General features: G+C 37.3%; 1 protein-coding gene across 2 annotated transcripts in view; it reads right to left on the bottom strand.

The window, feature by feature from the left end:
- The window catches only part of LOC121434753 (semaphorin-3C), a 151,212-nt gene that overhangs the window by 63,805 nt on the left and 69,692 nt on the right, over positions 1-17,715 (bottom strand). For both annotated transcript variants that reach the window (XM_041633708.1, XM_041633709.1), the window contains 3 exons: positions 11,901-12,061; positions 10,797-10,859; positions 866-985 (listed from right to left, as the gene is read on the bottom strand). In XM_041633708.1, the coding sequence (XP_041489642.1) occupies positions 866-985; positions 10,797-10,859; positions 11,901-12,061 (344 nt within the window). The remainder of the gene's footprint in view (positions 1-865; positions 986-10,796; positions 10,860-11,900; positions 12,062-17,715) is intronic.

Raw genomic sequence — 17,715 nt, 5'->3', positions numbered from 1 at the left:
AACTAATGGGCCAAGCAGTGTTTAAAAGAATACAGTTTCCGTGTAATTATTTCGGGGCATAAGCTAGCCATGTGGGCGGCTGGGTGCCGGGGACACAGCCCCGCCGCTTCTATTACAACACTAAATGTAGTTTTCAATAATTTAGCTTCTAAAATAATGTTTTCAGGGAAATAATGCAGCTAATTGAAGGAATGGAGAATGGGGATGGCTCCTTATTTCTGCACAGTGCTAGTCCCAGCCACCGTCCTAAGATAACAGGGCAGCCTTTGACACCACAGATCCCCAGATGACCTTACAGTTGACAGAATACGAGTTGACTGCCTAACTAGTATTTAGCAAATACCATACTGTAACAACTCATATCACCATATGGAATAAAAGAGTAAGGTGAGAATGAACTAGCATTGGGTAATGTTAGTTTTAAACAAAAGCACGATTTATCAACTTACAAAGCTTTCTTCAACAAAACATTTCATATCCTGCTTTAAACACCTCTTAAATTACATACACATAACGTGTACCGAAGTTAAAACATAAGAATGAATATATATATAATTATGAAAGCAAGTACAAACACATTATTTCTGTACTTTAGTGCTTTATATTTAATACAACTATAAATTTATCATTTTCCTTTATTTTACAACCTGTATATTCAGAAACAAGTAAACATGTTTAATTTGAAAGACAAAAGAGTGTAATTTAGCTTGCGTTGGCAGACAAAATCAAAATGATATATATACATGTGTTTGTAAAAACATGATAATATTTTACTGTCATTGAATTCCCATGTTTTTAACTCTGAAATGGCATCAAGCATCAGACATAAACACCCAAGTGAACAAAGTGAGCCTGTCAGGCTTACCTCGGATCTCCTTCCCCTGTTTAGGTAAGTGCACACCGGGCTGAAAGCGCCACTCCCGCACACATAAAGGTGAGTACGGTTGAAGGTCTGGATGACACGGACGAAATTCCCACAGCCATGCTGGCAAAAGGAAAGCAGCTAGTGAGACCGTGCCCTGTTTTCACCCACGGCAGCTCTGTTTCCACCCACGGCAGCTCTGCTTCCACCCACGGCAGCTCCGTTAGCCTGAGATGTGACGTAGGCGGTAGACATGACGTGATACCTGCTCTCGTCTGTATCATAGAGAAGTTTCCTAAACTTGTAAATGCCCTCAGGAAACACTCATTTAACTTACGGAAATAAGAAATCAAAAGTTGAGACTTGGCATCCTGAAATATTCAGCTACTCAGCAGTAGTTCCAACACTATTGCAGAAAGAGGACCTTACACCTCAACTGAGATTTGAAAAACGTAAGCCAGGTGATTTCAGAACTCCGGGCATTTTCAGTGAACGGAATAGACCAAACCTTCTATTCTTATAGAGTTCGGGTGAACAAACATTGCTGTTCCTATTTAATTCAAAGACTTGTATGAAAATGCTCTCAACACACCCATCTATCTGATTTAGATATCATTTGCATATTCACTTTCTAACTACTCAATGCTTTTGTTAAGAGAACTCTTCAAAGATAACAATAACAGAACAGCTTGGTTTATTCCATTCATCTGTTTTGGGAACAAGCAGCCAACTTCATGTACTGATAAAAATGATCTTTTTTTATGTTGAAATGTTTCATACTCCGTTTCAGGTTTTTGTTGATAATTTTCTTGTGTATGTGTGGGTGTGTGTTTATGTTTATGTGTGTTAAACATGTGTGCTTCTGCATGGAGACATGATTTAAATGTTAGGTATCTTCCTCTATCTCTATTCATGTTATCACCACGGCAGAGCCTCCCAATTGAACCCAGAATTGACAGACATGGATAACATGGTTGGATTACCTCAGAGAATCACATCCACCCTCTGAGCACTAAAATGACAGGTGGCCAGGCTTAAGGCCCACCCAGAACAGCATTCACACGGCCTCTCTGGATTTGAACTCTGGTCCTTACACTTGCCGTTTGCATTGTAAGTGCTGTAACTGCTCAGTTATCATCCAAGCCGATCCTGTATAAATGTGTATGCTCTAAACTTCAGAGTTTGTTCTACAAGCTTAATCCTTTTATGTGATCGAGTCCAGCCAGCAAGGTGGATTGATGATTAAGGTTGCGTTCCACGAAGCCTGAAGTCTCAAGTTTCATCCCCAGAACCCACAGTGTTAGAAAAACACCTCTGAAAACTTATTCTCAGCCCTCTACTTGTGTTTGCACTTGCTCCCACAAATACATTCACACACAAAAACAAGTAAATGAAAAAAACATAGTACAAACATACCACTACTTGTCTGCTTAGTTTTCCTTAAATTACCACACACACACACACACACACACACACACACACACTACAGACATATTTGAAGTGATGTTGTGTTCATTCACATTCCATACCATCATGAGTTCCCAATGGTGAACATGGCTACCCTGTCCAACTGAGAGAGGAAAGCCACCTTACAATCTCTGAAGAGCTGCTGCTTCTATGAAGAATGGTGGAATCATTCTCTCTACCCAGGGTCCCCACCAAGTACCTTTTTTATTTTTTTTAAGACTGTTTTTCACCAGACTCCAGTTAAACTAAATTGGCAAGGATGTTATTGCTCTGCTTCTAAATTTCCTGCTACCTTGCAGCAGTTTGTGAGCTCTCTGTGGTCAAATTAATCATCCCAAACTTTGCCACTGAAATGCTCATTACTTTTGCCGATTATAAATTAATCAAGCCTGAGACAGAAGGATATACCTGTACAAAGTTATTTTCTCTCAAAGAATTTTATAGAAAAAATTTCCTCTGAAGTATAATTTGTTTAATAAAGGCTATAAAATATTTCAAGCAGTAGTGTCTCCCTGGATAGTCTACAATATATGTTCCTTTTTCATATCTAGGTGTGTTGCATATCCAGTATTTATGTTACTACAAAGTAGAACAAAGTACAATGCAAAAATAGGAGATAAACTTGATTTAAACATTTATATTATTTTATATATTCCATCAGTTTTGTTTAATATTCATTTCTACTTGTCAAACAGTATAAATTTCTTTTTGTGATGAGAATTTTAAGATGTTTCTACTATGTACTATTAATCATACTATTAACCAGTCTTTAATTCTAATGTCAAAGAAATTAATCCTTAAATTCTAGGCTACACACTTTATTTTAATGTGAAGACAGTAACGATCTTTGTTAAATATACAGTGTTGTGCTTGACACCTATTTTTAGATTTACCTGGAGATGAATTATATAGCTAGAATTGATAACATAATACCCCGAAGAAACAATAAAACCGAAGGGTGGTGTGTATATAACATGCCTTATGTCAAGATTTGTGAGCAAAGAGACCCACACTTATATTTTTCACATTCATGATCAGTCACTCTGGAATTTTGTCCTGATGACCTCATGATAAAACATGAATTTAGTGCAAATTTAGAGAGGAAAGGTTACATCTGCCTTATCTTAGGATGTGTAGACAATTTTCTCTGGTAAATTGTTGCTATACTAAAAGGAAAATGTCAACAACATAGTTTTATATTTGAGATAAAACTATATCACTTCAAATTTCTACATGTGTCTATTATGGATATACTTTTGTTATCACATATGTCTAAGTGTCTTATAATATATAACTATGTTATATATTTTATCATTAGTACCTCCCAGGATGCTCAGTATTTAGCTTTGTAACTGGCATGTGCTCTAAGTGTATATTTCTTAATGGCTTTACATGAATTCTTTTTTTGTCTTTCTAAAACTCAGTTCCCTTCAGAAAAATAAACCACAGAGGCTCTTGTTGTTTTTAATTTTCCAAATTCACACAAGGAGCTACTATAAGGAAGATTTTGAAGCACACGAATAATATTTAATCCATACTTTCCTGTACATTGTCGTACATGCATGCATTAAGAACTCACTTTTCTTTTCAGTATTTAGTACTTACACAAACCTAGTATCTTCGTGTCTTTAAGATTTTCATCCACATACATAGACTGCCTTAACTCTTACAGCAATATTTCAATTAAGTAGCCGACTTTCAATGTATTAATAAGAAAGTTGATTTCCAAAAGCGACTAAATAGAGTTTCTTAACCTCAGATGGAGACTGTGGCCACTACCAGTGTCCGGATTTCTGTAGCATTTTTGCTAACAGTAGACAATCTCTTACCCCGTCATACCCAGTCAGCCTCCCACCTCTTCCTCCCCAGAACAACGTGATGCTGAACAGTTGAGCTGATCATTTGCCAGCCCCATCTCTCAGCTCTGCTTTTCCATTGCCGAGCATCAGTTCCTGACCTTATTTCTAACCTAAACTGTGGTATAAATTCTCTTCAACAAATATTTGTTAAGGCACTGTATCTAGGTTTAGCAACACTTGAATGCCAGGCCAACTTTCTCCATTCAAATATATATTATGCTGTGGTAGAATCCATGGAGCCGTCATGGGATTGCATACGAAAACATACATGAACCCATTCATATATGAACTCGGTATAAAGTTTTAGCAGAAGTATAATTTCATCTGGGTCTTGCAGAATAGTCTTTGCACTAAAGATGAATAAAAAAAGAATTTTCCTAATGAAAATCACATAATCAGTAAACAAGGCACGGGGCTGGAGAGATAGCACCCTAGATTTTTCATGAGACTTGAGTCACATTAGGTGGCTCACAACCGTGCATAGCTCTCGTTCCAGGGTATTGGACATCTTTTCTTTTTCTTTTTTTTTTTTGGCCTCAGCAGGGAGTTACACTCACATACACAATCACACACTGATAAACACAAACACACACACACACATACACATACACACACACATGTAAAAAATGCAAAAGAAAACCAATTCCATGAGTTGGTGAGAACTTTCTTCTTTTTGTCTCTTTCTTTGTCGAGTGACTGTCCTAGAGAGGTAAGTGTGATGCAGAGCCGTGTCATGAAAAAGGAAACAATTGGAGTGGTTCTCTCATCATGCCATTGTCTTCACACGGGCAGGAGAGATTCTGATAGGAATGTGTAATAATCAAATGAGCAGGCCACAGAGCCAGGGACCTGGATTTAAACCTTGGCTTAAGCTTTTTCTATGTGTTGATAAGTCAGTTATATAGGTTTTCTGTGATTCAAATTTTGCATCAGTAAAATAGCAGTAATAACATTTGCTTTGAGCAATATATTAATAAGGCTGTGGGAACACTTTTATTTGGGCAGGCCATCTGTCCTTCCCAATTAGTGCTGGCTCTCTTCACAATACTAATGTGTAAAAGTTTTGCTATTGGGCACTTTAGTGGAAATAAATACCAAAGATGCCTTCTTCATTTTCTTTGGGATTATGATTACATTACTTCCTCCTTCTTTCTTCACTCCAATCTTTGCTATGTACCCCTGCCTTTGCTCTCTTTCAAATTCATGAACTTTTTTTTCTTTAATTGATGTTGTGAATATGTGAGTGTTTACACACACACACACACACACACATATATATATATATATATATATATATATTTGAAAGCTGATCCTTTGGTATTTGATAATCATTTGGTGTGTTCTTTGGCTAGAGTTGTGATCTCAAGATCATTCCCTATCTTGGTCAGGGTTGTCCAAGAGACTCCTAAAACATACATGTGCATGCATATGTATATATACATACACACATATATATTTTGGTATATTACATGTATATGGGGATTTCACTTCAATAATAAGCAAAATAAAAACCCTATAATGGCTCCATGGATCATACTATTATATATATATGTGTGTATATACATACACACATATATATTTTGGTATATTACATGTATATGGGGATTTCACTTCAATAATAAGCAAAATAAAAACCCTATAATGGCTCCATGGATCATACTATTATATATATATATATATGTGTGTGTGTATATATATATACACATACATGTGTATGTATATGTATGTATACATATATATAATACCCAAGCATATTATGTATAAATGAATATTTCAGTCCATCACATTGTAGAAAGCATAGCAGGGTGGCAATGTAGTCGTGGGAGATTGTGGTAGCAAGCATTCACACAGCAAGGACCAAAAAGGAAATAAAGAAGTCGAGAATCAAAGATAGGCACAATTTTCAAAGGGAAGTCTCTAGTGACCTATTATGTCAAGTCTTCTAAAAACACTATAACCTTCAAAATAGTGGCCCAAAATGAAGAGTGAGCCATTCAAAAACAACCTTTTGAGGGGTATTTTAGAGCCAGACCACAATACCCGGTATGTTTATCCTGGTTTTTGTCAGGTAATGGAAAGCATCCCTTCCATCCTTGTCCAATGAGAAGACCATCATCTATGCTGAACCAATTCAAGAACTATGCCTACAGTCTCTAAATTGTATGTTTAAACAGACCTATGTCATTACTTTATAAAGTTAACTTCTGTCGGTTAAAAGATTAAAATAAAATAGCCTATGTCCTCTTTAATTGAACAGAAAATTTGCTGTATTTCCACTATGATAAATTACCCTCAATATAAATAATTATTGTAGAATATTTATTATCTGGTATAATGTTTAAAATGCTGCTGGATTTGACTCTCTTGCCCCTTATCTTGGGAAAGTATCTCCTGTAGCACTGACTACCCTTTAGCTAACTCTTTTTCTACTGACAACTCAGCCTCTGATCCAAGGGCGGGGATTAAGGGAGGGTGCCACCATGCTTGGCTTCCATAATATTGGGATAGGACACAAAGGATGGCTTATATGCTAGGCATACACTCGCAAACTAAACTATGTTCCTATCATCTCCTTTAAAAATAAGTTTATTTACAATTTGATATGGATTTCATTTACAAATGAAATTTCTGTAATATGAATTCTGGTTTCTTTCTGTTGTTTTTCTGGACTTTTACTCCCACTTTCTATTTTACTTAAGAGACGATAAATATATTTAAAAGAAAAACATAGCAAACTGTTTTTCTGAAATACATACATTTTCTCTAGGGATTGCTAGTCTAAGAGCCTTAGCAAACTCCTCATCTACCATGTCACATCTCCAGTACCTAATAAACTCTTTGAACAGAATCCCTTGCTTAATTGCCTTCCTTGCTATTCCGAACTTGTTTAGATTTGATGAAGTTTTCTAGATGCAAATCTGGGCATAGTGGATAATGACATTTGCCACACAGCATTTCCAATTAGTGCAGAGAGACATATTATTAAGAGTCGGTGCAGTAAGTGGTAGGGCATTTCAGGAGCACACACAGGAGGAGCTCCAAGTCCAGCAGTGGTAAGAGAGGATTTTCTAGAGAACAGCCAGTGTACCGTGACCAGAAGGTCTCAGAAGATGGTTTGAAATTCAAAAATCCCGAGCAATTGGAGTTAATACTCAGATACAGCATAAATCAAAAGGATGGGGGAAAAAAAGAGGATTTAACTTAAGTGAAGCTTCCTATTGTTGATATGAAACACAGGGTAATGTTAAAAGATATAGTTAGCATGGTTTCTCTCAAACCTATCAAAGCAAGCTTTGCAAAATATCCCAGCTCCACTGTTGTTTGCCTTGTGTCTTTGTAGCCCTTCTTTTCTCTCCCAGCAAGACATGCAATTTCGCTGTGAAGATCAGGGTCTAGGGTTGCTGTTCTCCACCAGACGAGGGCCATGGCACTCACACTCGGAACTAGGTTCTCATTCTCTTTACTCTCTCAGATTTTTAATCTTTAAATCACGATCATTTCAATTTCTATTTTGCATAACTGAATAGCTTGCAAGATTCGAATGGAACACATAGAACAGCACCTGGTTTGTTCCATTAAATTTGAGTATGTTGTCTCATAATTGTTACATATATGTCTAATCATTCTTGTGTAGTGAAAAGCCATGTATGCATACTGCCTTCAACTCATTAACACAAAAGCTGTTCATAATCACTGGTTTTCACAGCTTTTAAAAAGTCAATCAGGGTGAATTGGGAAAAGCTGTGGGAGGTGGATGACTACAGCCAAAACATGTGTGAAACTCCACTAATAAAAAATACTCGAGTACAATGTTTTAAAAGGTGAAATGCTATGTTATTGGGTAGCAACTATTTCAACAGTGTGAAGATATTTGCAAACACTTGGTGTCAATGAAAATTAAAATAAAATACATTGTCTATAGAATGTTCAAATAGCTGTTTCTCATTGGTGAGTTCCCACTGGCCTTGTCTCCTTGACATCAGATTAACATGAGGTCTCTGTAAGGTCTGCACACATAGGTCACAAGACATATTTATTACAAAGTCTCTCCTACACAGATAAAGTAGGTAGTTGAAAAAATCTCATAGATTTTATTTCCCAGAACTCAACATTTTTATCTGGAAAAGCAAAACCTCTCCTGTTTAATCATAAAAATGCATAGGACAGATCTCGTCATGGATGGCTTCTCAATTGTGTAGCTATTGGACATAGAGAAGAATTCACTATACCAATGCTTGATATTACAGCATAATAGAATTGTGGGGAATTGTTAAGCCCATACTGAAGACTTTATCAGATAAGTTTTAATTATCACATAATAGATTTCTATTTTTCCAAAGGGAGAAAGAGGTCAAATGACTTGGCTAGACGCTTGAGATGAATAAAGATCACTTTTTCGAAAAGGAGTATACAAAGGTATCTACAGTCTACATACTTGCCCTGCAGCAACTGCAGTCAATTGGAAATGCAAACCTTCCTGAACAAAACATCTGGAAACTCAGTAACATCGCCATGGGATATGATTGTGGTCAAAGGAAGACATGATCAGACATGCTTCAGTGGGAAATGTCTTCACTAGCAGAGAAAGGAGAATGGTTCAGCTCGTGCCCAGTTATTAGAAGAATAGCTTAAGGAAATCGCCATTCTCCACAGCACAGCACCCTGCTTTGTTTTGCTTTGTTTTGTATTTCCCTGAAAGGCTAACAAAATGTACATTCTCCCCTCGCCTGGATTTCCACCCTCTAAACTTCCTTTAGATTGTAACTATATGTTCTCATGTTTCTTCTTCCTCTTTTAAGTTCTGTTAACTTAATGAAATATAAAATTGAAAATGTAAGTATTAGAGCTGAGTCACTCCTAGTCATGGTTCCCAAGAACGCTTGTGGAATAATACACAGATGGTTAAGGACCCATCTCGAGTAGGGGTCCTTAACCTTCCTACTGCGGCGACCCTTTAACACGGTTCCTCATGTTGTGTTGACCCCAACTATTACTACTTTATAATCCTAATTTTGCTGCTCTTATGAATCTCAATGTGAATACCTGTGTTTTCCAGTGGTCTTAAGTGATCCTTGTGAAAGGGTTGTTGATTCCCCAAAGGGGTGATGACCTATAGGTCGAAAAGAGCTGCTTAAGGCTCTTGCCTTGACTTTTCCCAGCCTTTATGGAAGTTTAGATCAGACACTGCCTTGAGAGTCAGCCATACTAAAAAAATTATTTCATTATGAATTAGTCTCCCCCCCCGCCCATGACTAACTTGTCTCAGTGCCTCTCCATAGCACTTACACTTAATCCTTTCAGAATCTCTTGTGTGGTCAGCCAAACATTTCTGAACACAAAGTTGAGGCTACTACTTCATATGATCCTCTCAAACCTGGATGTGTGTGTATAAACACACTAGATTTTCTATATAATAGCCATATTTCTATTGCATTCCTTAATTTAAATCTATTTTCCTGCTCACTAAAGGCAAGTTAATTTTTTTCAATTAGATAGGGTTAAAAAAACAAAATTAAGTCTGTGTTTATAAAAATTATATATTTAGTAACTAGAATTATGCTATATAAGCAACTGGTTTATAATATTCTTTATCAAATGAATAACTGAGCAAAAAAATTGAATAGAAGTCTCTTACAAAATTATTTATGACAGTGTATATTTTTGATACTTAGGTCCATTATGATATTTTTCATGATTTGTGGGAAAAATGTGAATGATATATATACAGGATTGTGTTGATGAAAAATCAGTTCAATGCATTTCTTATGGAATATTCAAGAATAATTTGACATCAGTGACAGAAAGTCATTCATAGAAATCAATATAGGTCCCTTGCTTGACTCTTTCCACTGAAGCTGGTGTAAGGGACTCCAATTTGTTCAAACCTTGCACTTCACATTTGTCTATGTGTATACCTGTTTTCATTGTGGTTGGTAATTATTTCACTTGACAAATGTACTGTTCATCACTGTGGACTTATTTATCTGGAGTGTGCAGGCTCACGACTGTTTTTTCACTGAGAATCCTAGGAATAGTTCCCATAGTATCTAGAAGCTACTCCAGACGCTCACATTAACATTCTTCCAGCAGCCCGCTGAGAATTTTGCAGGTTGCAGTCACTCAGAAAAAGGTTTATTGGTGAAATCAATCATGAAAAGTGTCTGCATTAAATAATGAAAGCAAGGCAGGAAAGTTTAACCAGTCGGGAATTCTAAAGTTACAGATGGCCCAAGAATTCCAGGCTTGTTGCATTACATTTTTAATATCTGTCCAGCCAAGGATCACCAACATCATTAATCCCAGTCTGCTCTCACACCATATACATCTGAAGACTAAGTAGTTGGCGCATGCGTGTGTGTGTGTGTGTGTGTGGTGATATTTGTGTGTGTGTGGTATATGTAATGACTATATGTATGATGTAGGTAGTGTTGTGTGATGTGCATGTGTATGTATGAATGTGTGTGTCTGTGTGTGTGTATGTAGTATGACTGTGTGTGGAAGTAGGTATGTTTGTAGGTGCATGATGTATGTAAGTAGGGCGCTGTACATATATGTATTGTGTGTCTTTTTATGTGGTGTGTGTCTGTGTGTGCTCTTCAACTACTTACTGTAGGATCTTTGCCAGCCATTTTGCATTCTTCAACTTTGATTGCTGATGCTGGCCAGAAAACCTGCTCAGGAAGAAACATAAAGTTTGTATAATCTCAGTCAGGCACACAGCAGCCCACCATTCTTCATGTGCTTTTGACTATGTAGTTTCTGTAAGGTGTTACTATTTTTGTTTTTCCTAATTCTTCATTTAGCTTCAGAATTCAAGCTATTTGACTATTATCCTGTTAGACCATTCCATTTTTGCTCATCCAGTTTTCTTTAACAAAACCTGTTCCGGAACACATGGACATCTATAATTATGTATTTAAATAAAATCGTTACAAACATAAGTGTGCTAAATACAATGCACATTTTGCCTGTTGGACTCACACTTTTGTCCCATTTATATCATTATGAATAATGTTTGTTGTCTATATTAGCTGAGTATTACCTTTGGTAAAAAACACAGCCAGACTGACAGATTTAATAAAGTGAGTCTTCATGTGCCTCAACAATGTAACACATGCAATGAAACCACAGCCCCTGTGAAGCACTGTGCTGACATTCTAAATTGCTGTTGGTCCAGAAAAGAATACATTTTGAGTTGTCATCCTTTAAAATAATAAATGCAAAGTGTCTTATTTATGATAAACATCATTAACACAGTTTTGCTTTTTTTTTACTTCATTGATGCTTGATTTTGCTTTCTTACTGCAAAAGAATGATAAATGTAGGTTATTCAAATATTGATGCAGCTAGCAGCTGTATTCCTCACCCTCTGTCGATTACATACAGAAGACATGCTTCTTCTTCCTTTTCTATCCAGGGTTTTCCTGGTAAACTTCCCCCACTCACTCATTTTTCTTTTGAATAGATAAATATACAAGGAGTGTTTTTACAATCATTTGAGGAGTTCAAATCAATTTTTAAAACTTCTGAGACTTAATAGACTAAATATATTTATCAGCAGCTAAGTAAAAAGTAACTTTGGTGTGTGTGTGTCCATCCATGTGTCTAGTAGTTTCTCTTCTTCTAATCTAACATATATTATTTTTAATGTATTTGAATTCTTTTAAATACCTATAATGTCAAGACATCCCTCATGAAAATGAAAAACTTACACTCAAAGGTTCTTGACTGATATTGTTGATATTCAAGGACAGGATGTGGTCTTTGCTCCCTACATATATCCGGTCTTGATCTTCATCCATCAGTAATATCCTGTAGTCTAACTGGTGGTGGGACAGGCTGAAATATTCAGAGGTCTTGGTTTCTCGGAGCTCTGAAATAGTGAATAAGAAAGAAATGATAAACAGATTGCTTGGTTCTATAATTCTATGTTTTTACTCAAAGCTTTACCAAAAATGCAAAAACAGCTTGCAAATCTTTCTTCTTTGATAAAGATGTTTCCACAATGCTACTTGTATCTTTACTATAACCAATAGCTTATACGTCAAACTAACTAAAGGGGAACTCATACCTGGTACTGTAAGCTTTGCCACCTACTTGTGGCTTAAGAAGACATAGATTCTAGACGTGAAGCTATTAATGCCGTTTCCTGAAACTAATATTATTTCTAACAGTATTGCAAGCACTTAGTGTATTTCTCTCTTCTTTTAAAATAAGCTTTTTGCAACAGATGGAGACTACTACAGTGATCCACAACTGGACCAAAATGCAGATACTAAGTGTCCATGGGATGCCTAACCCTGATTAATACATCAGCGGTGCAACTTCTATACCTAAGGCACAGAAAACATTATAGGAGAGGCAGAGGAAAGATTCTAATACCCAGCAGCTCGGGATGCTTGTGGCTAGATAAGGGAAAATACACCTATGAGCTCTCAACAATATAGTTGCCTGAAAAGGAATGGAATGGCATAATGACAAAACTGATTGACCAATATAAACCAAGGAATCTACACAAAGTCCTGCCGCTAAATGAAGAGCTACTGGTAGGCAATGGCTGCCAAGAAAGGAAAGACCAATCTCCTCTACAAGCAAGCTCCAATATAGGTTGTCCAATGCGAAGTAGTCATCCTTGGACATATGCATACAGACAACATTAAATTGACTCAATAAGTTATGTGTATGTGTGTGCGTATGTATGCGTGCATATGCATATGTGTGTTTGTACATATGTGTGTATATATATTTATATTATAATAATAATTAAAAATGATGAGACTGAATTTGAAAGGGGAAGACATGAAAAAAGTTGGAGAGAGAGAAGGGAGAAAAAGAAGTTATGTAGATGAAATATTCATATATGAAGTTCTTAGAAAATTAGATTTAAAGAATTAATTTAAAAATGTTTGCTAACATATATATTTATTTATTGCTCTATGCTAAAACAAAAGAGCAAGTTAAAGTTTATGCTGAGTTTATATGATTCAAAAATTATTTGCATTTGCAGGAATCTCAGATTTCTCAGTGAAAGTCATCAGCCAGTACAGTAAGTAGGAGAGAAATTAATGGCATGGAGGTGTTTTACTTTTTAGCAATGTTTTATTCTCAGAGTCAGTAATTCACCATTTTAGAATCATCTCCAAATAACTCTTAATAATTGATACATTTCCTCAATGTGATTTCCACTACCTTAGTATGCTTTGCTAAGTCACTTGAAAACAATTATTGTCTTATTTTTCCTTCAGGAGGCAACACCACTTGAATGGCAGCATGCCTATGAATATATCAAAGGGAAAGCATGGATTCAGATATGTAAATCCCCAGAGTTGGAACCTCTCCGTGATCAGTGACTCAAGCTCATTAAGTTTCTTTTAAGTTGAGTATCTGCCTGCAAACTAAACTTTTAGAAGCAGGAAGACACACGACAATAAGCAAAGTCAACACTCACAATGTAAGCAATTTTTTCTGTAGGTAAAAATCTGTACAAAACTTAAGACTTCTATACAGACGTTCCTAAATTCCATTGATCTTGGGACCATGACTTTAAACAGTGACAAGCTTTGAAAGTGGATGTTTTCTAAGGTTTCTGATTTCATGACATATTGATTCTAAATTTGGAGACAGAGAACCCAAGTCATGTTTCGGCAACAATTGTTAATGGCCACAGTTTCCTTACAGCAAAACAGAAACTTCAAAGATTCTTAGAGGGAGTCAAGAATCCCATCTGTGAGCGCCAGACACAACGTGAACACAAGGCACACACAGATTTACTCAGTTCGTTCAGTTCACCACCGTGGAATGTCTGCTATAATATAGCTGAACAGTTTTAGCCAATAGTACACAATGATAGCAGAGCAGCATATTTGTATCTAAAAATAAACAGTCTAAGCATCCTGTGTCTCCAGTTGGTTTTTTCAGTAAATGAGTAAGAGTTTAGTTTTCATAGTGCGCGCACGCGAAAGTGTGTACGTAGAACATGCATTGTTTCATCATACATTTTCGTGTTCATCATCAAGAGAAGCCAACACAGGAGCAGAGACCATGGAGAAGAGCTGCCCCTGGCTCATGCTCCATGGCTTACTTAGCTACCTTCTTCTTCTTATTTTACATTTTAAACAACTATAATTATACAACTTTCTCTTTTCTTCCCTCCTCTTATAGTTCCATTGAAATGTGCTTGGGAGAAGTTCAAAGAAAGCCTACATTTCTTTGATTAAATATATTATAGATGTACGTGTATTTTATATATTATATATAATATGTGTATGTATATAATATACACATATATTGCAACGATAGCTTCTAATGAATGTTCCCATGGAAAACAAATGAATTAATAAATAGAGATATTTAAAATGAGTAAAACCATTAAAGTTCCAATTATTAAGTTAGTAATAGTAATACTAAATATAGATTAATATTTATAGAAAAAAAACCTTAAACTACACAGTTGCAGGGATATCTCACAACCAAAAGATCTACAGGCTTTTAGAAACGTTGACTTTAGGATTTCTTGCTTGCTGTTCCATCTCTTGTATTTAGAGTCCCTAACTGTTACCTTCTCACCCCGCCTCTCACAGTTTGTATACAACCTGATGTAGATGGTTTCTCAAGTACCTCTCCATGTCTCCTTCCTTCCCTCCCACCTGCCCTCTCTCATTAGTTTCTTTCACCATTTGTTCCCCAACTTGCAATAAAATAAAAGCAAGCACATGGTCTTAGCTGGGAAATAAAAACACAAATGCAATTTCCAGTTCTCTGTTACCTGTTTCATAAGAAAACAATCAAAGTCATGAATTAGAGTCAGTGCCAGAGAGGGCAGTAACCACATCAAGTTAAAGGCTTTTCTGGTCCAAGGGTTATCTGTCTTTTCTGACCATAAAGTGTCTTTGAATTTAATTATCTGTATCCCATTGACAACTGACAGCTGTTAACCAGGAAGATTTACTTCACAGCTGCCACTTTGGGGATAGAAGCCCGGGGTATTTTGTTAGAACGCTACTTAAATTACTATGAGTGGTGATAATTGAGCTTTGGAGCTGTCGGGGAGAAAGGAGCGAGAGTTAAAAGCAATGAGAATCTTATTCATAAAAAGAACAACCCAAGACTCTGTCTTTTCCTTCTATGTAGAGTCCGCATGGGTGTCTGTGTTCCAGTGGCTTGGTCACACTTACAGGAAAGGAATGATCTAATGATTTGTCTGCAGTGGAGAGTAGAAGGCACTGTTTTTTAGCAGGAACTGCCTCTAAGCAAGGCAAAGGGGCTTGCCTTGCATTAACTTCAAACACCAATAATGATAGCATCCTTTTTACAGTATAAGAGATACAGCATTGTTTCTCAGGTCTTGCCTGGGGATACAGTACGGAGCATTAGAAAACTCAGTGGCTTCACAAAGGGCAACATGGGTCTCCAAGTTCCTGGGGAAAATCTCCTGGGAAAGAGCATGAACAAGCACATATTTCTGCCCTGATAGCCACATGATAGTAGATGTTCATGATGGAAAAATACTGTCACGCCTTATGCCAAGGTTCTTTCAGGGAAATTCCCAGAATAATTTGCTAACCTAATATTTGAATGCTCAGAAAAACATGCCTACATAATAGAAGCCATGGAGAGCCTTGAGAATGAGAATATAATCATTTGAAAGGACAATAGGGTCTTCTGACATGATAAGCTCCTCAGTCTGCAGGGTTAACGTATCATCACAGCAAGGAGAAGATGCATCAGTATGGAGGGTATTATGTCTGTCAGTCATACACTTTTCCTAAGTACATGATGACTCATTTTGTCCTGCAGTCTTAATAACTGAGTGTTGATGGGGCCTTACAAGTATTGTTGAGAATCTCTTCCACTAAAAATTTCATTCATATATTCAACGATCTTGGTAGACTCTGTGGGGATCTCTTTATGAATGATAACCGTGAGTCATGCTTCCGAATAAGGGAAATCATTTACTCAGAATACTACACTGTCTTTGTCTCTTACAAAGGCCCTGATTAGGTAAAAAATTACTGCACTGAAATCAATTCCCGGGACTCTCAGTTCGAAGCGGATATAATGGTGACTCATTCATTACATTGAGAGCTCAGGCTGTGCTATCAGTTTGTTTACCCGGCATGCATTTATGGCCAGGTTAGCACTGTAGGTGAGATGCTTCACACTAACAGATGATGCAGGGGACAAGATAAGCTCTAGGGGCAGTATAAGATGCTCCTTTGCTCTGCTGTGGTATGGAGCTGGTCTGCAGAAACAGTCTTCGGAGAAGCCTCTACTGTGCCTTAGGCAGAAAGCACAGGGCAAATTTCAAAGCCTTCGTGCCTTTGACCTTAGAGACAGTGATTTTGACAGGATAGCATCCTCTCCTGGATGTCTTATCTTAGAAAGAGTTTTAAGTAGAGAGGGCTTTATGATTTATCTTCTTCTGGAGGCTCGGTGTTTTGAGACTGGGCTAGAAACTGAGTTTTACCTGTCTTTTTAGGAAAACCCAGGAGATAAGGAATTGAAAGGGCAATCCAGTAAAATTAAAATTCTTAATTCCTAACGTAAACAGAGAACAGCGGGAAGGCTGTTAAAACCACATTTGCTCAAAGTTAACAGCCCCAAAGAGCAGCCATCTGTGAGATCCTCAGTAGATCAAGGATCAAACTTTAAAACATTCAGCTCACTCTATTCCTACACAACGCTTTGGTATTCGGTCCCGGTATGTTTCTAGATCCACTGCAGAACCATTAACATTCAGTGAATTTCACCGGTCATCGCAAGCAAGGTCACAAAATCACTCATGAAATATTTGCAAACCAAGGATAGTTTTTAATCTGTGAGCAGACCAGATGTCCCCACTTTCCTAAAGACAGCGGCGCTCTTGGCGTCCTGGCATGTTCTTGCTGTGCACGAAGGTCTGTGCAGAATCTAAAGAAGTACTAGAAATGCCTCGGCGGGTTGGGTTTTCATTGCTGCTTTGGAAAAGGCAGAGACCAGACTGCAGGCAATGGCACCCAAATCTGTCACAGTTTCATGCCGTGGTTCTCCTCACCCTACGCCAGCCCCAGAGGCCTGATGCAGACAGCATGATAGGTATGTTTCGTGTGAAGATAAATGGGTCTATCATCTACGTCTCTTGATGGATGAGTAATTTAGAGTGGGGACACTAAAATGGCACATGGATAAAGAGAGGACAAAGGGACACAGCTCCATTCAGTGAGCCCAGCCAGGAAAAGGCAACTGTGACGCAAAATGGATTTCCCAGGCATTGCATAAGGGAGGAGATTAACAAGCATAAGGAGCCTTTATGAAAAATGAGTCTCACTCCAGTTTGCTGCAGACAGATCCAGTCTGGGCCTGCGTGCCTAGTGTAATTACCAATAATGCCCCTTTGATTCTCGAAACACTTATATCTAAATGGCCAGTTCAATGTCCGCTGTGCTTCCAAACTCCTGCTTCATAACTGTCTCGAATGGCATTCTATTACATCTGGAATCGAGTCCAAGGTTTTAAGCTGGTCTCCAAACTTGCTGCGAGCTGGCTAGA

The sequence above is a fragment of the Microtus oregoni genome, unplaced genomic scaffold, assembly GCF_018167655.1.
Source record: "Microtus oregoni isolate MIOR12 unplaced genomic scaffold, Mior012 000044F_ref0000062, whole genome shotgun sequence".
Lineage (NCBI taxonomy): Eukaryota > Metazoa > Chordata > Mammalia > Rodentia > Cricetidae > Microtus > Microtus oregoni.
This window is presented reverse-complemented; position numbering and strand designations above follow the sequence as displayed.